Below are 19,782 nucleotides of genomic sequence, written 5' to 3'. Positions count from 1 at the left end.
AGTGATAGGTGTGTATTTTAGTGATAGGTGTCGATTTTAGTGATAGGGTTTAGTGATAGGTGCGGATTTTAGTGAGAGGGTTTAGTGATAGGTGCGCATTTTAGTGATAAGGTTTAGTGATAGGTGCGGATTTTAGTGATAGGGTTTAGGGATAGGTGTGGATTTTAGTGATCGGGTTTAGTGATAGGTGTGGATTTTAGTGATAGGGTTTAGTGATAGGTGCGGATTTTAGTGATAGGGTTTAGTGATAGGTGTGGATTTTAGTGATAGGGTTTAGTGATAGGTGCGGATTTTAGTGATCGGGTTTAGTGATAGGGTTTAGTGATAGGTGCGGATTCTTATGATAGGGTTTCGTGATAGGTGCGGATTTTAGTGAGACCGTTTAGTGATAGGTGCGGATTTTAGTGATAGGTGTGGATTTTAGTGATAGGGTTTAGTGATAGGTGTGGATTTTAGTGATAGATGCGGCTTTTAGTGATAGGGATTAGTGATAGGTTTGGATTTTAGAAATCGGGTTTCGTGATAGGTGCGGATTTTATTCATAAGGTTTAGTGATAGGTGTGTATTTTAGTGACAGGGTTTAGTGATAGGTGCGGATTTTACTGATAGGGTTTAGTGATAGGCATGGATTTTAGTGACAGGGTTTAGTGATAGGGTTTAGTGATAGGGTTTAGTGATCGGTATGGATTTTAGTGATATGGTTTAGTGATAAGTTTTAGTGATAGGTGCGGATTTTAGTGATGCAGTTTAGTGATAGGTGCGGATTTTAGTGATAGGGTTTAGTGATAGGTGTGGATTTTAGTGATCGGGTTTTTTTTTTTTTTTTTGTGTATACAGAATCGAGGCTCGTGAAAGATCTAACATTTATCACACAAACAAATCGAACAGACAAACGAAATATATAAAAAGAGGGAGCGGTAAACAAGATGGGGAGATAAGGGGAAGCACACAAACACAACATTTGAGAGCAGGGACATTGGGAGATGTGTGGGAGGGAGAGGGCTTGGGGGGAGGAGGCGTGGGAAGGGGGTGGGGGGGGGGGTGTGGGAGAAGTATAAAACACAAGGACACCAAGGACTTCCAGGAAAGAAGTTGGTATTTCAAAAAAGTGGATTTGGGGTGAAATTAGTGGGGGTAGAAAAGATCAAGGTTTTAGATGGGGGAAGATAAGAGATGGTGGTGAACAGCTGTTTTAAAGACCTGGAGGGAGGAGTGGGATTCAAGAGAGTGAGGGAGTTTGTTCCACAGGCGGGAGAAAAGAGGAATGAAGGAGTGAAGGTGAGCAGCGAATCTTGATTTTGGCAGTTTAACCATAAGAGGGTTGCAGGCAGATCTTGTGCGACCTGTAGGAATATTTGGGGGACCGAGCCCAGAGAGAGCTGGGGGGGGGGGGCAAGGCCGGAGAGGAGTCGGTAGAAGACGTAAAGACCACCAACCTGCCTACGGTGACTGAGTGAAAGGCCCTCGGAGTTAGCTTCATCACGGGAGATTCCAATGATTCTGAACGCTTTGGTTTCAACAGCGTGTAGACGAGCTAGGTGTGAGGCAGGAGCACCAGCCCAGAGGGGAGAGCAGTATTCCATTGAGCTGCAGATGAAAGCCTTGTATGTGGTGAGGAGCTCAGGTGTTCCAAGTAAGGACTTCGCACGACGGAGGATGCCCAGTCGGCGACTGGCGTTGGAGGCCAGATTTGAAATGTGGTTTTCCCAGGAAAGATCATGGCAGATAGTGAGACCCAAAAGCTTGAGTGACAGAACTTTTTGGAGAGGATTATTCAGAAAGTGGATGGGAGAGTTGTCCAGTCGGTCTTTTCGGAGAGACATCGTAAGAGTGTGAGATTTGTCAGGATTGAAAGACATGTTCCACTTGTTTGCCCAGTCTGTGATTTTGTCCAGGTCTGCAGAGAGTGAGGAGGCTGAAGAATGCCGATCTGAGGGATGAGGAATGGAGTGACAGAGAGTAGAGTCATCAGCAAAGAGATAGAGAGGATTTTCAAGAGAGTCAGAGAGATCATTGATGAAGCCCAGAAAAAGCACAGGTTGGGGAACTCCAGCCTGAACAGGAAGAGGAGATGAGAGAAACCCATTCAGGGCCACACGTTGACTACGACTAGAGAGGAAATCCGCCAGCCATGCGTGGAGATTTCCATGGATACCAAAGGAGGAGAGTTTGGTGAGCAGAGCGGGGTGCCAGACCGTATCGAAGGCACGTGATATGTCAAGGGAGACGGCTCTAATTTCCCGTTTGGCATTGAGGACCTCTATCCATTGTTGAGAAAGCAGAAGCAGCATGTCCAGAGTAGAGTGTCCTGGTCTGAAACCAAATTGATGATCAGAGATCAAGCCATTGGAGAAGAGGAAAGATTTCATATCCGAAGCAATGATGGATTCCATGACTTTGCTGATAATTGGGAGAAGGCTGATTGGTCTGTTGTTGCTAGGATCTGTTTCTGCACCTTTTTTGTGCAAGGCGGTGATGTTGGCTGATTTCCAAGTAGATGGCAGATGACCTTGAGCAAAAGAGAGGGTGAAGAGAACAGAGAGAGGGAGTGAAAGAGCGGAGGAACATAATTTTAGGACCCATGGGCTGATGCAGTCAGGTCCAGTCGAGGGTTGACAGAAACTTTTCCACCTTGTCAGGAGGAAAGGACACGGAGTCCAGGAGCAGCTGGGTATGACTGCGTATGGTGGGTACAGAGAGGGATGGGTTTGGGACACAAGATTTAGAGGCAAACACAGAGTTGAGGCATTCAGCTTTTTCACGTGCGGATTCAGCTGTGTAGCTGTTTGAGGTGAGGGAGGGGATGGAGGGGGAACAAACACCAGAAACAGATTTCACCAGACACCACCAGGATTTGGAAGAGGGAGACAGATAAGAGTTCGGTCTTGAGAATGGAGAGATATTGTTTCCTGGCTCTCCTGAGGGTGGACACACACTTGTTTCAGGCTTTGTGAAAGGAAATGAGATTTCCTTCCGTTGGATTTGCTTTCCAGGAGAGGAAGGCAAGTTGTTTCTGGGCAACAGCCTCACCACAAGATTCTGTGTACCATGGACGGGAGGAAGGGTATGACAACAGAAGACGAGATGGGATAAATCTGTGCATGAGAGAGAGCAATTTACTTTGGAAGAATTCCCAGGATGAGTTGATGTCAGAGGCGGTAGAGATGGGAGACCAGTCCAGATGATTGATGGCTGCTTGAAGACCGTGCCAGTTGGCCTGAGTGAAATGCCAGACTCGTCGACGCTGAGAAGGCTCTCTGAGAATGGTCAGAGAGATGTCCACTTTAACAAGCACATGATAAGATGAGCCGATTGGAGCAGAAGAAGAGCAGCAGACATTTTCAGGGAAGTTAGTCATAACCAAGTCCAGAAGAGAAGATGCTCCGTTGACTGAGATCCGGGTCGGGAAATTGACAGATTGTGTCAGTCCCAGTGAGTCGCAGAAGTCCTTTGCTGAGGAGCCATGGCTGGTGAGAGAGGTACCCACACCCAGCCAACTGGCATGGTGACAATTGAAATCACCACATATGAGGAAGAGAGAGTTGGGATGGGTAGATAGAAGTTGGTCCATTTTATCAGACAGCGAGATGTAGATGGAGTCATCACTGTTTGGTGGACGGTACAACACACATATGAACAAAAGGTGGGAGCGAAGGGGAAGCCGTAGCCAGAGGTATTCCTGGGGGTGAGGTGGAGAGAGGGCAGTGCAGGGCGAGTGAGGAAGAGAGTTTTTTAAATAAAGATAGCAACCCCACCTCCAGGACGAGGCTCAGGTCTGTCATACCGGAGGAGGGAGTAACCTGGGAGAGATACCAAGGAATCAGAGACATCATGAAGGAGGAAAGTTTCTGTTAAGCAGATCACGTCTGGTTTGTCAGAAGCAACCTGTATGGAGAGATAAGTCAAGTTTGAGCGAAGGCCCCGGATGTTTGAGGTCCATACCGTTAATGAAGAGGAAGGGGGAGCATCGGATACAGAACGGGGGGAGGGGGGAGGGGGGAGGGGTAGGGTAAGTAGGGTAAGATGTGGAAGAGGAGGAAGAGGCAGGGAGAGCTGTTGAAGGTGTGTCAGAGATTTCCGAATAGCTTGGAGAAAGGGAAGGATGGGGCGGACAATAGGTTTGATGGTGATTGGGTGAGGCACTGTGAGGTGTTATTTGAGGAGGGGGAAGAGCGAGGCAGAAGGTTGTGGGAGATGAAGGTGAAAGTTTGAAGGGGGAAGAAGTGGGGAGGACGCTTTGAGGAGGAGGGGTGAGAGGGGAGTCTAGGAGGGGAGGGGCGAGGGAGATTCTCGGAGGGGAGTGGTGTGGGGGGAGTTTAGGAGGGAAGGGGCAAGGGGGGAGATTTGAAAGAGATGGGTGATGGGGAAGATTTGGAGGGGAGGGGCAAGGGGGGAGATTTGGAGGGGAGGGGTGATGGGGAAGTTTTGGAGGGGATTGGTGATGGGGAAGTTTTGGAGGGGAGGGGTGATGGGGAAGTTTTGGAGGGGAGGGGTGATGGGTAAGTTTTGGAGGGGAGGGGTGATGGGGAAGATTTGGAGGGGAAGGGTGAGATTGGATTTTAGAAAGTACGATTAATGGAAAACGAACATTTATTGCAAAATGAGTTTCTTGTGACCTTCGAGTCAAAAATACGTTTGAGGACGCTGGAGGAGGGGTGGAGTGCAGGAGAGTTTCGGGAATCTAGAAAAGAGGAACTGTAAGAGATGGAATTTTTTTTAGGAATGAATAGATTTGGTGAGGAAGTCGAAAGCATCCTTTTATCGAAGAAGAAGAAAAAGGTGCTCCAATATACGACAGAATACAGTACTTCAGGGAAAAGTTTAAACATTTTAAAATTGAGCAGTGAAAACTATCTGGGGAAATGGAAAATGGAAATGGGGGTGAATCACGTGATCGAAGAACGAACGAACAAATAAGAACAACGAATAAACAAATAAGAACAACGAATAAGAACAGAGAAGGATTTTTTTTTTTGGGGGTTGAGATTTTAAACCAGGAAGTATGGGGTGAAAGACTGGGACAAAAACAGAGAACGAAAGTAATTGCAGCACAATCGACGGACCGCTGAGAGAAAAACACAGCCTCAAGGTAGGACACGGTAGCCTACTAGGCCTCAAAAGACGCGACACAAATTAACCGACGATTTTGTATACTGGTATGAAAAATTAACACCGAGAATCTTACTAAGGACACACTATAGGTACACACACCGAAAGATAAATACAGGTTCGACAAAAACACAATTGTGAAAAATTACTTATCTTCGAAAGCGTGAGCGCATGGACAGCTTCGGAAAGGTTTAGTGATTGGTGTGGATTTTAGTGATAGGGTTTAGTGGTAGGTGCGGATTTTAGTGATACGGTTTAGTGATAGATGCGGATTTTAGTGATAGGGTTTAGTGATCGGTGTGGATTTTAGTGATAGGGTTTCGTGATAGGTGCGGATTTTAGTGATAGGGTTTAGTGATAGGTGTGGATTTTAGTGATAGGGTTTCGTGATAGGTGCGGATTTTAGTGATACGGTTTAGTGATAGGTGTGGATTTTAGGGATACGGTTTAGTGATAGGTGTGGATTTTAGTGATAGGGTTTAGTGATAGGTGCGGATTTTAGTGATACGGTTTAGTGATAGGTGCGGCTTTTAGTGATAGGGTTTCGTGATAGGTGCGGATTTTAGTGATACGGTTTAGTGATAGGTGTGGATTTTAGTGATAGGGTTTAGTGATAGGTGTGGATTTTAGTGATAGGGTTTAGTGATAGGTGCGGATTTTAGTGATCCGGTTTCGTGATAGGTGCGGATTTTAGTGATAGGGTTTCGTGATAGGTGTGGATTTTAGTGATAGGGTTTCGTGATAGGTGCGGATTTTAGTGATACGGTTTAGTGATAGGTGCGGATTTTAGTGATACGGTTTAGTGATAGGTGAGGCTTTTAAAGCTAGGGTTTAGTGATAGGTGTGGATTTTAGGGATACGGTTTAGTGATAGGTGTGGATTTTAGTGATAGGGTTTAGTGATAGGTGCGGATTTTAGTGATACGGTTTAGTGATAGGTGCGGCTTTTAGTGATACGGTTTAGTGATAGGTGTGGATTTTAGTGATAGGGTTTAGTGATAGGTGTGGATTTAAGTGATACGGTTCAGTGATAGGTGCGGGGTTTAGTGATAGGTGCGGATTTTAGTGATAGGGTTTAGTGATAGGTGCGGATTTTAGGGATACGGTTTAGTGATAGGTGTGGATTTTAGTGATAGGGTTTAGTGATAGGTGCGGATTTTAGTGATAGGGTTTAGTGATAGGTGCGGATTTTAGTGATACGGTTTAGTGATAGGTGCGGATTTTAGTGATACGGTTTAGTGATAGGTGTGGATTTTAGTGATACGGTTTAGTGATAGGTGTGGATTTTAGTGATAGGGTTTAGTGGTAGGTGTGGATTTTAGTGATAGGGTTTAGTGATTCGTGCGGATTAAATCGTGGTATGCTCTCTACCGAGTGTTGTTCTAGCTTAATGCATTTTGGAGGGGATTCAATCCATGTAGGGTCGATGCACGGAACAAGTCGTGCACTTATCTGTAGGCACTATAGATTTACATGCACATCGTGAGTGGAACAAGGAAGAAGAACATGGTGTGCCATGTGTATACAGGTAAACCAGAGGGTTCTGATCGATCGACCAATCACATATCAATGTAACTGTAGCTGAATGGTGGGTACTCATGGCTTGGCCAAGCCGTCTCGTTCAAAGTGATCCATTCCTGCCCTGCAGATGTTCTACCGTACGATCAGGGAAATACTGCCAGGAGAGGAACTTACGGTGTGGTACTCCCCCGCAATGGCGCAGCACGCAGGAGTACCCATCAGTACCCTCCCTGTACACGACGAAAAAGGTACGTCCAGCAGACAGCACACACTTGGTTAACGCAAACACACAAAATAATTCATTAAAATTAACGTGGTGTAATATTCCATGGTACTTGTGCTGCTTGTGTGTAAATATTATATGACCAAAAGTAATGGGACAAGCCTGCAGCCAAACTTGAAATGAATCCTCCTTACCTGCACCTGTATATTAACCCCCACAATGCCGAGCAGCCTGCGCTTCAGAAAGACGACCTATTGGGGTATCTTAGACATGGCTACACCACAGGCTTTCACGTATCACCATGGTGAGGGACATTAGGTCTAACAACATAACAACGGTCCTTGCAGTATACTGCTGTGTCTGTTAGAAATGGATTCTAAAACCCTATTAAATCACCCTGGCACGTCCTATAGGACATCACGTGGGGACCTGAATCAACACAATACAATCCATCTCCGAACTTGCACTTTCTTGGAATGAGGAATGGTGCAATGTTCCTCTTGGTTTATCTTCCTACAGCCGGTACAGAGTGTTCGTGACAGTGAGGACCACTTATGAATCCAGCAAACAGGTGCTGCATATATCGCCAGGTATAAAAACAGCCACGCCTTCAGACGAACGATTTTAGTGCAACGCTAATGAGATCGCCGTCTATTTATTACGTATGCACCTGTGGAAGGGGAAGCCTTCAAATTGCGAAAAGGAAGAGAAGAGAGGATTATAAAGGAAAGGCAAAGGAGAGGGGGCGGTTCAATTAAAATGCCACGTTTCCGTACGTAATAAATCGACGGGGCAGAGCAGCCCGGCAAGTGAAGTGCTGCACGTTTCTGTTTCCCTTTGAGACGACCAATGAGGGTGCCGGCACTCTCGCTTCCCATCGTCACCCCCTGCAGCAGCCGCGCATTGATTCTCACGAAGCATTTCCAGGCGGTTTTCCAAGCACGTTGAAAACAACGGTAAATCACTCGGCGCATCTAAAGCACGTGATTTAAATACTCACGATAATTACGCGGGAGAAATACGACAGACGGTCTATTTATGTGCCGAGTGCAATGCTTTCAAAAGGTAGTGTCAACTTTGAACCCTCTTTAACGACCATTACACAAGGGTTCTGTTTCTTGTCTTTTTTCGACCCTATTACGGATGCGCATAAACGAGAAACCAACCACTTTGAGAAACTACCTTATTGCAGCATTTCTCAAGCGAAGTCCGAAGACCAACCGACCGTCTGGCGACTCACGCAGCGATCCAATGATATTTGCTCGAATAAAGCACACGGTACTCGTTATTTATCTGTACACACGTGATATGAGTGAAGTACTCAGCATTTGTAACCACCTACTGCGACGGGTCTTTCGGAAGAAGATGTGGAATGTTCCTTCAGTTTATGTAAGGCCCAACGGTATAATGCGCGCTAGGTCATTAAATACCCCCCCCCCCCCAAAAAGAAGAAAATAATAATTCGGTGTCCTTTTCATGAAATGTTGCTGATAACTTTAATCGAGACGTCACAAAAAATAGTTTTAGCTAACAGGATGAGATAGTATGAAAAAAAAAATCTTTACTTAGTTTGAAATGAATAAAGAAAGGTAACTTTGACATACGTTACGTTTCCGCCAGTTGATATATGCGTGTCGCCTCCTGAATAAATCGTGCTGTTCGTTTCATAGTATTTTCAGAATGGTAGCTTAATTATTTTATTGTGTTAAATTAAAGCGAGGTGTTGAAGAAAGAGACCGAAGGTGCGTGCGGTGTATTGTAAGGACGCGCTGCTTGGCTGTTTTTTTTTCTGAGGGGTGGGCGGGAAGAATTTCTCCAATGCAGATCACCAAAGGGAGCTCGACAGGTGTCCTGAACACTGATTAAAGGGTTTGTTATCGATTTAAATCTGGCAAGTGCGTGTTAACAAGCTCTTGCAGGCGCAGAACCCAAACTGCACCAAAAGTCAATCTTAACTTATTCATACACGTGATTTATTAACTCGTGGTCATAATCCTTTTATTGGGGTTTAAATATCTCTCATAAAAGTCTGATTTCTCATGAGAATCTCATCGCATTTGATGAGAATTCTTTTTTTACGAGACAAAAAACTTGCAACAAGCTTGTGTAGTGATGGGAGCAGCCGAGGCCGTGAATTTGAACTTTCGATTGTTCTAATTGCCGTTACCATGGAGATAGACCAGGGTCAGATGGGTGGGTGTTTGCCGTTACCATGAAGATAGACCAGGGTCAGGTGGGTGGGTGTTCAGGGAGTTAGGGTTGAGGTTAGGATTGGCTGTTGCATGGGAAGAAATGGTGGGGGTGTTTTTAAAAGGTGGGAAAGTTGGAAAGGTCCTTTTGCTGAAACGTCTCTACTTACTCCACACTAACACCCCACCTGTACCCCACCTACCCAGGACAAGAACGCTATGTGTGTTGGTTCTGCCGGAAGACCTTCCGGTATCCGAACCCCCTCAAGGCCCACATTCGCTTCTCATGTCCTCGAGTGCCATTTTCCCGCCAAGACAAATGTCCTTCCCACGAGGGTCTCGAGGGATCTTCCCGGCTCTCCCTCACCGAACTGACCCTGGACCACCCAGCCAAGCATGATGAAGACCAGGTATCGGCGATCGACATGCGAATGCAAGCTCAATCCAAGGATGAACCTGCAGCCTTACCGTCATACACGTCACGACGTTTCATCACCTCCAACTTCCACCATGGTCTGAAGTCGGCATTCCGTCCTCCAGCCTCGTCCCGACCTCCAGGTCTCGTCTCCAGCCCCGCCAGGGACCTGGCCGCGCACACCTGCGCCTTTTCCACTCTTGCTCCTCTTCGCGCAGTCCCGGTTTTTCCCAGGCTGTCCGACGGCTGTCCGAACGCCTTCCATCAGGCAGAAAAAGCCTTGTACCCTCTCGTCGCTTACGGGCGCTACATACCGGTATCGACGGCTCTACCTGTGGAGCACATCACCTGCACACCGTACGAAAGCTTGAAGCGCTGCTCCGGTGACTGTGGTTTTAACCTTCTGCCCTATGCGTCCATGTTGGTGACCCCCGACGCCATGGCGACCCACTGCCAAAAGTTACACCTGTCCGGGTCCGGTAAAATACCTAAGCGACTCGCGTATGTCGGAGGAAGCCTCGTGACCGCAAAAGACACCTGCTCGACACCGACAGAGTTAGAGACGCAGCAGTTGTGCGCACTCGCTGCCGACAAGGCATCACCTGAGGCGGTGCAGGTCACAGGTGAGACTGTAGCTGCTTCCGTCAAAGCCAAAAAAGGTCACCTATGTCTTTACTGTGGAAAGCTGTACTCACGTAAATACGGTTTGAAGATCCACATGCGGACTCACACCGGCTACAAGCCCCTCAAATGCAAGGTGTGCTTGAGACCCTTCGGCGACCCCAGTAACCTGAACAAGCACATCCGGCTGCACGCCGAAGGTAACACCCCGTACCGGTGTGAGCACTGCGGAAAGGTACTCGTGCGACGGAGAGACCTGGAGAGGCACGTCAAGTCGCGCCACCCCGAGCACTCGGCCTCTGGACAGGTGTTTTCAGGCGCAGGTGCCGCGCAGGTGGGATCTCCGCAGCGTGGGACGGTGTCCGAAGTGGCAGAAGATTGTGGAGAAGAAGAAGACGCGGTGACGACGGGGGCCCAGGTGGACGTTGAGGATGACAGCGACATCGACGTTTGTTCGACGGATGAACCGAGCGAGACGGACACCTGAACCCAACCGTGACGTTTGTCGTTAAGGAGAAATCAACGTGTGAACTTCAATCTCATTACAAAGCTTAACAATCAAAAGAGAACCTGGAAAAAGGTGTTTGTGTTTTACCTGAACTCTATTAAATGGTGTGCAAGTTCCATCACCGTAGAAGAATTGTCATTGAGCCAAAGCTCATTAAAACTGCCAGGTGTGAATAGCGCACTCACCTTGTCGAAATATAAGGTATATCAGTTCGATTGTGTAATCTTACCTCTATCTGCTGTACGTGTTCACCTGCAAGCGGTGTTGGGAGGTCGCAGGTTAGTTCAAGTTGTAGCTTCCTTTTCGCGCCCAGGTCGGAGGTACACGGAGGTGCTGCGGCGAAGGTGTCATTGCAAGAGTGGGTTGTTCGGACACCTGCCAAACCTGTACAGTCATCAGGTTTATCGTCACATGATCATCAAGTTTAACCTTCAAGTCGTGTGCACATCTGAGTGAATAGTCATGCGACTAAGTTACATCTGAATCGCTTCTGGTGTACACCTGAGAGAATAGTCATGCGACTAAGTTACATCTGAATCGCTTCGGGTGCACACCTGAGAGAATAGTCATGCGACTAAGTTACATCTGAATCGCTTCGGGTGTACACCTGAGAGAATAGTCATGCGACTAAGTTACATCTGAATCGCTTCGGGTGTACACCTGAGAGAATAGTCATGCGACTAAGTTACATCTGAATCGCTTCGGGTGTACACCTGAGTGAATAGTCATGCGACTAAGTTACATCTGAATCGCTTCGGGTGTACACCTGAGTGAATAGTCATGCGACTAAGTTGTAGCAGAACTCCTTTTTTATGGATGTTTATTCCAGGACGTGTCGCGAGCAGGTGCACACCTAGTTGCGTAAGGTAGAAATGGGCTTTACTTTTCAGCGATTATGCGGAGAAACCTATGGTGACGTATTCCATCAGATTTGCGCACCAGACCTGGTTGTTGCTGCCATGACTGTGCTATTTCATTACCTGTAGTATAAAGAGCCGGTTGAAGATCATATATTTCCAACTACAGACAACACACCTGCAAAAGCCAATTGCAAGATGATTAGCGAAGGATCAGCACAATTGCAAGAAAAACACAACAATGTACACACGCTTCTGAAAATGGCGACCTTGTTGCGCAGCGACTTGTCTAATGCAGGTGCGCACGATTTATTTGAGCGATTTGGTTACACAGGTATCAACGAGCGCTCTGGTGTGGAGCAAGCTTTATAGGCCACACCCAGCTCACGCAAATCTTCGCTTCTGAGCGGCTCAGATCCAGGCTTACGTGATGATGTCATCACGACGAGAGACGAGCCAGTGCATACGCGGAGCATCGTTCCAGGTCGGCGAGACTTGCGGGTGAAACGGATCTTGTGCACACTTTCGATATTACACGAGTTCTGTTTGGAAAGGAATCTGTGCGCTTTTCTCATCTATTTATTGACTGCATGTCACCCATTGCTTGTTTACAGGTAAATCACCAGAGTTGGTTTCGAATCGTGTATACGTGTACGCGTCCATAAACACGATTAGTGAAACGGCAAACCAATTTGTTATTCTGAACATATATATATATATTATTGCTGTTGCTTTAAAATATTGTATTGTCTCGGTACGTACGTAATCGACGGTATTTTCATGATGTTATAATTTAACTTAAATTCTGTACCAATAAACGCGATGAAACTCTCATTGTATCGTTTAATTGATGATGAAGACATTTATACCCTGGAAGATTTCGTGTTACAGGAATAGTCCTCGAAAGTTTACTCCATCGTGATTGAACTGAGTTCTGCTCTGCAGTGTACTTTGGGACAACCACGGTGGACACATTGAAACTGTAACGTTGGTATGTTCTTTGGGACAACCAAGGTGGACCTATTTCGGAGTGGTCTAAGTTTCATGGAGGAGCTTCTACATACATCATTTGCTGAATGATATGCAGGGCAAAGACATGAGTGGACAAATCCGTGTACTTTTCCCTAAATTGCAAGGACATTAATATACTGTCGCGTGCTTCCCCTCGGTGAAGACCGGGAAATCATGGATAGCCTAAGCCAGCTTTAACTCCAAAGGCGTTCAGTTCAAATAGCGATTTCACCACACAAGCGCGGGGGAAAGGAAGAAGAAGAAGCTGGAAGACGCGATCCGCCGAGCAGTCTGAAACCCTGCAAAGAGTAACTCAAACGGGAACAGATTTAGAATGTACAAAAATACCGGCTTTATTAAACGGAATGCCAGTAATACAAAATAAAGCGCGCGATAATAAATGTCCTAAATTGGGACGTCCCCACACCAGACTTAAACACTTAAATAAAAATAACAGGATGTGTGTGTGTGTGTGTGTGTGTGTGTGTGTGTGTGTGTGTGTGTGTGTGTGCTTAGCTCAACCACTCGTGGTCTTGTCGGGGATGGTGTCGGCCCTGTGTGTGCAGTCCAGATGTGGCTCCGTGCGTGCCAAAACGCCTTGGTGCCAAGAAGGCCTCGACTCGCCCTTGTTCGCTCGGCCCCGATGAAGGCCTCCCGCGCGAAGCGAACGAGCGTGCAGCCCTCTTGCTCCACCGTGCAATGTACTCACGAATTCGGCACGGAACTGCGATGCACCCAACGTCCGTATCAGAAGGGAGAGAGGGTCGAGGGTGAAGGAAGGCTTGAGGGAAAGAGGTCGGAGTAGAGGAATCGTGAAGGCAGTAACGAACGAGGCCCAGGCACTAAGGGATGCAAAACGAGAAGAAAAATGCCGGCCAGCTGTGGTTTTTACGTCCTGTCTCTTGACGTCATCGGTCCTCCCTTCCAATCAGTCCGTCGCCTCTCCACCTCTCAAATGTTCTTCCCACGTCAGTCCTTCACCATTGGCCGAGCGCTTCGCGTTCTCCTCCTCATGCCATCAGTCGGTGGCCAATCAGTCCGTCACTTCCTTTTACCAATCAGCGGGTCGCTCCCTGCTCCGCCCATGGCCAATCACAAGTCCTTCCTTACTCTGGCCTTTGGTGGGTCAACTCCCGCCCAATAGCGAATCCTTCCGAGCGTGGCTCTCGGCCTGCCTGAGCGATGTTTTATCGCCAGGTTGGCGCAATGCGTGGGCGCTCCCTGCCTGCACTTCCGCTGAGTTTTATTGTGGGGGGAATTTAATTAGTGTGTGTGGTGCTTTTGGGCCTGCCTAGTGTCTATGTGCGTTGCCATAAGGGACAATGGATAAATCACCAGGTCTCACACACAGGGGAATTAGCATAATCCCTACAATAATTAGCACAAGGCCATCCTCGTATGACCACAAATATACTAGCTTAATCCAACGTCCGGGCTAAACAGGTCCTCTACTTATGTACATCGAAATGGTTCTTCTTCTTCACGACAGTTGGAGCATGATAACTACACAGATGTACCTGATCTATATATCACTCTACCCCCAACATTCATAACAATACGATAGACAAACATGGTTGTATTGGATTCGAACTTGGTGAAAGTCCATCACGAGCCAAGGGTTCAGATGGGAATACGAACAGGTGAACGTTTTAAATTAGAAGTAGGTGTGTCCTTCGGAAACACCACCTAGAAATCCTCCGATGTACTTGGGAATTAAATCAGCACCCCTCTCTCCCCTCTCTCCTCTTTCCCTTCCTTTTCCCCTTATATACTGTCGTCCCTCCAGAGTGCTTTCCGACAATGCTCACTTTAAGTGGGACTGTGGTCTCCAAGAGATCTCACGACTTTTACACTCGTCTTTGTTTCGAACGTCATTACCATGATGGCGACATCTTTAGGTTTCCTTTATCACGAAGCCTTGGCATGGAACCTTGGGCAGCTCGTATATATTCGTGATAAGGTGCGCTTGATAGAACGGGCCGACATTTTGGATAGGTGTTGGCATAGTGTCGACCCCGGATTGTGGATAGGTGGTGGCGAAGTGTTGACCCCGGATTGTGGATAGGTTGTGGAAAAGTGTCGACCCAGGATTGTGGATAGGTGGTGGCAAAGTGTCGACCCCGGATTGTGGATAGGTTGTGGCAAAGTGTCGACCCCGGATTGTGGATAGGTGGTGACAAAGTGTCGACCCCGGATTGTGGATAGGTGGTGACAAAGTGTCGACCCCGGATTGTGGATCGGTGGTGACAAAGTGTCGACCCCGGATTGTGGATCGGTGGTGACAAAGTGTCGACCCCGGATTGTGGATAGGTTGTGGCAAAGTGTCGACACCGGATTGTGGATAGGTGGTGACAAAGTGTCGACCCCGGATTGTGGATAGGTGGTGACAAAGTGTCGAACCTGGATTGTGGATAGGTGGTGGAAAAGTGTCGACCCTGGATTGTGGATAGGTGGTGGCAAAATGTCGGCCCCGGATTGTGGATATGTGGTGGCAAAGTGTCGAGTCCGGATTGTGGATAGGTGGTGGCACTGTCATCCCCAGATTGTGGATAGGTGGTGGCTTAGTGTGAACCCAAGATTGTGGATAAGTGGTGGCACAGTGTCATCCCCAGATTGTGGATAGTTGGTGGCACAGTGTCATCCCCAGATTGTGGATAGGTGGTGGCATTGTGTCGACCCTGGATTGTGGATAGGTGCATGGTGGCACAGAGACGCCCCCGAATTGTGGATATATGGTGGCACAGTGTCGACCCCGGATTGTGGATAGATGGTGGCACAATGTCGAACCCGGATTGTGGATAGGTGGTGGTACATTGTCGACCATGGATTGTGGATAGGTGGTGGTACATTGTCGACCCTGGATTGTGGATAGGTGGTGGCACAACGTCGACCCTGGATTGTGGATAGGTGGTGGTACATTGTCGACCCCGGATTGTGGATAGGTGGTGGCACAATGTTGACCCTGGATTGTGGATAGGTGGTGGCACAACGTCGACTCCGGATTGTGGATAGGTGGTGGCCTCTTGTGGAGTTGACCGGGGGTGGCCAAAGCCTCCGAAATATGCGTGAAGTAATACCTGGACGGCGAATTTACCGATGACTTAAACCAATGACGTCTATAGGAAAATGACGTCACACAATGTTGAACGTGGATATTTTTGTACAGGTAATTGTTTTTCTTTTGTACAACGTATTAGGCTCAGGGAGGAATAACTTGCACAATGGTGTATAGATTGCATGAAGGACAATGACATTATGACGTCATTGTACTTTCGCATGAATTGCAATTGGACATACCGGAGGCAATGGACGAATCAACAGACGAGATGAGATTCGCACTTGCGAACACAATCAACCCTTGGTGCTCCGATGGGAGCACCGAACAGACCAACCAGCAAATATAACCACTGGAAGGCAGAGGTGGATTTAGATTTTCGGGAGGCGCTGGGCACAAAAAGCATTCAGACCAAAAAACATCCTTCAAAAACATGAATGAATGAGTCAGTTAATAAAGCACACATTAACTAATTACATTAATTGGTCAGTTTTCCTAAATAATATACAAACGTGTTTGCCTTGGCATCATGGAGCGTCGCTCCTGGTGGTGATGGGAGAGGGAATTACGACAGATGATTCAGAACCCTCCATTGTATGACACGACGAAGAGGACTCCCTCCGTCCGTTATTTTCTCACTGCGTCCGTGTTATTTTCACACTGCGTCCGTGCTATTTTCACACTCCGCCCGTGTTATTTTCACACTGCGTCCATGTTATTTTCACACTGCGTCCGTGTTATTTTCACACTGTGTCCGTGTTATTTTCACACTTTCACACCGTCCGTGTTATTTTCACACTGTGTCCGTGTTATTTTCACACTCCGTCCGTTATTTTCACAATCCGTCCGTTATTTTCACACTACGTCAGTGCTATTTTCACACTGCGTCCATGTTATTTTCACACTCTGTCCGTTATTTTCACACTCCGTCCGTTATTTTCACACTCCGTCTGTTATTTTCACACTCCGCCCGTTATTTTCACAATCCGCCCTTTATTTTCACATCTTTTTATTTTCACACTCCGTCCGTGTTATTTTCACACTCCGTACATTATTTTCACACTACGTCCGTGTTATTTTAACTCCGTCCGTGTTATTTTCACACTCCGTCCTTGTTATTTTCACACTCCGTCCGTGTTATTTTCACACTCCGTCCGTGTTATTTTCACACTCCGTCCGTGTTATTTTCACACTCTGTCCGTGTTATTTTCACACTCCGTCCATGTTATTTTCACACTCCGTCCTTGTTATTTTGTTTTTCACACTGGATGTGAAACACTTGTTATTTTGTTTTTTAAATACTTATTTTGTTAAATGTTAAAAAAAAATTCATGTTAAACGTTTTAAAAATATAAAAAAATTAAAATATATAAAATATAAAATATAAAAATTATAAAATTATAAAATTATAAAAATAAATTATAAATTTTTTAACATTAAAAAAAATTTTTTAAATAAAAATTATTAAAATATTTTTAAAATATAAAATATAAAAATTATTTTAAAAAATTGTTTTTTATGTTATTTTTTTAAATGTTTTTTATGTTAATTTTTATGTTTTGTTTTTATTTCATGTTTTTTGTTTAAATTTTAAAATTTTATGTTTTATGTTTTTTTATGTTAAATTGTTAAACAAAAATGATTGTGTTAAATGTTAAAATTTTGTTATTTTGTTATTTAAATATTTTCTTATTTAAATTTAAATATTTTGTTATTTTGTTATTTAAACACTTATTTTTCACACTTGTTATTTTATTTTTCACAAGTATTTTCATACTTGTTATTTTTTTTGTTATTTTCACACTTGTTTTCATCACTATCACAACAATCTATTTGCCAAATCATGTTATTTTCACACTCCGTTCGTTATTTTCACACTCCGTCTGTGTTATTTTCACACCCCGTCCGTGCTGTTTTCACACTCCTTCCGTGTTATTTTGACACTCCGTCCGTGTTATTTTCACACTCCGTCCGTGTTATTTTCACACTCCGTCCGTTATTTTCACACTCCGTCTGTTATTTTCACACTTCGTCCGTGCTATTTTCACACTCCGTCCGTGCTATTTTCACACTCGGTCCGTGTTATTTTCACACTCCGTCCGTGTTATTTTCACACTCCGTCCGTGTTATTTTCACACTCCGTCCGTGTTATTTTCACACCCCGTCCGTGTTATTTTCACACTTCGTCTGTTATTTTCACACTCTGTCCGTGTTATTTTCACACTCCATCCATGCTATTTTCACACTCCGTCCGTGTTATTTTCACACTTCGTCTGTTATTTTCACACTCTGTCCATGTTATTTTCACACTCCGTCCATGTTATTTTTATACTCAGTCAGTGTTATTGTCACACTCCGTCCATGTTATTTTCACACTCGGTCCGTGTTATTTTCACACTCCGTCCGTGTTATTTTCACACTCCGTCCGTGTTATTTTTACCACGTGTTATTTTCACACTCTACTCATGTTATTTTCACACTCTGTCCGTGTTATTTTCACGCTCCATCCATTATTTTCACACTCCTTCCATGTTATTTTTACACCGTGTTATTTTCACACTCTATTCATGTTATTTTCACACTTCGTCCATGTTATTTTCACAATCCATCCATGCTATTTTCACAATCTGTCCGTGTTATTTCACACTCCATCAATGCTATTTTCACACTCCGTCCGTGTTGTTTTCACACTCTGTCCGTGTTATTTTCACACTCCGTCCATGTTATTTTTATACTCAGTCAGTGTTATTGTCACACTCCGTCCATGTTATTTTCACACTCGGTCCGTGTTATTTTCACACTCCGTCCGTGTTATTTTCACAATCCGTCCGTGTTATTTTTACCACGTGTTATTTTCACACTCTACTCATGTTATTTTCACACTCTGTCCGTGTTATTTTCACGCTCCATCCATTATTTTCACACTCCTTCCATGTTATTTTTACACCGTGTTATTTTCACACTCTATTCATGTTATTTTCACACTTCGTCCATGTTATTTTCACAATCCATCCATGCTATTTTCACAATCTGTCCGTGTTATTTCACACTCCATCAATGCTATTTTCACACTCCGTCCGTGTTGTTTTCACACTCTGTCCGTGTTATTTTCACACTCCGTCCGTGTTATTTTCACATTCCGTCCGTGTTATTTTCACACTCCGTCCGTGTTATTTTCACACTCCGTCCGTGTTATTTTCATACTCCGTCCGTGTTATTTTCACACTCCATCTGTGTTATTATCACAATCCGACTGTGGCGTTTTCACCTCAGTCCGTGTTGTTTTCACACTCTGTCCATGTTATTTTTACACCGTGTTATTTTCACACTCTATTCATGTTATTTTCACACTTCGTCTGTTATTTTCACACTCTGTCCGTGTTATTTTCACACTCCATCCATGCTATTGTTGCGGATATGAGATTGGCATCCATCCATATCCGCTTGTAAATATTCCCCTATTTCCTCCATACTTCCCAACTATCCCCAATCCCCCATTCCCTAGTCCCATTTCCTGTAAACAACACTCTGTAGACCCGACCTCCCCCTATTTCCCCCATTAAATGTCGCATCCAGGTCCACCGCATCTCACGTAGACAACTATAGGACATCTTGCTAGTTATTCTTAGTCTCTGTCAGTTAAGGACTCGTTTCCATTAATTCTGACTCTTCGTTGCACCAGAATGTGATTGTATGGCACCGTTAGGAAGTTTAGGACCTCCCAATACCTCCCCGCAGCTCTTCCTCACGGTTCAGCAACAACAACAACAACAGCAACAACAACGGCGGCGGCGCGGGGAGTGCGCGTCCTCACTCCGGCTTGGTTAGCCGCCATCGAACATGTGCTCGACGGGGTTACCACGTAGGGGCTCGCTGTCAGCTCCTCGTCAAGGGCGGAGCCCGGTAACCCCCCGCACCCAATAGAAGCGGCGGACCGATCCCATCTGGGGCGGAGCCAACGAGCCGAGGGCGTGTCACTCCCCGCTGAGCATGCGCAGGAAGAGGGAGGTGACGTCAGATGCGCGCTGGACTTGAAGGAAGAGAGACGCCACCTCCGAGCGCTGCAATACCTCCCCGCATCTCTGGACTGGACCGTGCTTGATTCTGCCCCTGAGCCAAGGTGCACCTTGTGCTATCGACTGCCTGTCCTTCCCTGCCATCAATCCCTGTGTAAGTCAGTCTTGTTCCATTTGTCTGTGGTCTGTCTGGGCTAGATAAGATTGTGTCTAAGTGCCTATCTCTTCTGTGCTTTACCTCTTACCTTGTAATCTACC

General features: G+C 45.8%; 1 protein-coding gene across 1 annotated transcript in view; it reads left to right on the top strand.

Moving 5' to 3' along the window:
* The window catches only part of PRDM13 (PR/SET domain 13), a 29,582-nt gene extending 19,018 nt beyond the window's left edge, over positions 1-10,564 (top strand). Inside the window, exons 4-6 of the mRNA XM_078777410.1 lie at positions 3,644-3,690; positions 6,757-6,877; positions 9,249-10,564. Of these exons, the coding sequence (XP_078633536.1) occupies positions 3,644-3,690; positions 6,757-6,877; positions 9,249-10,564 (1,484 nt within the window). The remainder of the gene's footprint in view (positions 1-3,643; positions 3,691-6,756; positions 6,878-9,248) is intronic.
* Positions 10,565-19,782: the final 9,218 nt, after the last annotated feature.

This window comes from Myxine glutinosa, chromosome 5 (genome assembly GCF_964187855.1).
Source record: "Myxine glutinosa chromosome 5, kmMyxGlut1.1, whole genome shotgun sequence".
In the NCBI taxonomy this organism is placed as follows: Eukaryota; Metazoa; Chordata; class Myxini; order Myxiniformes; family Myxinidae; genus Myxine; species Myxine glutinosa.
Note: the sequence above shows the minus strand (reverse complement) of the source record. Positions and strands in the feature narration are given on the sequence as shown.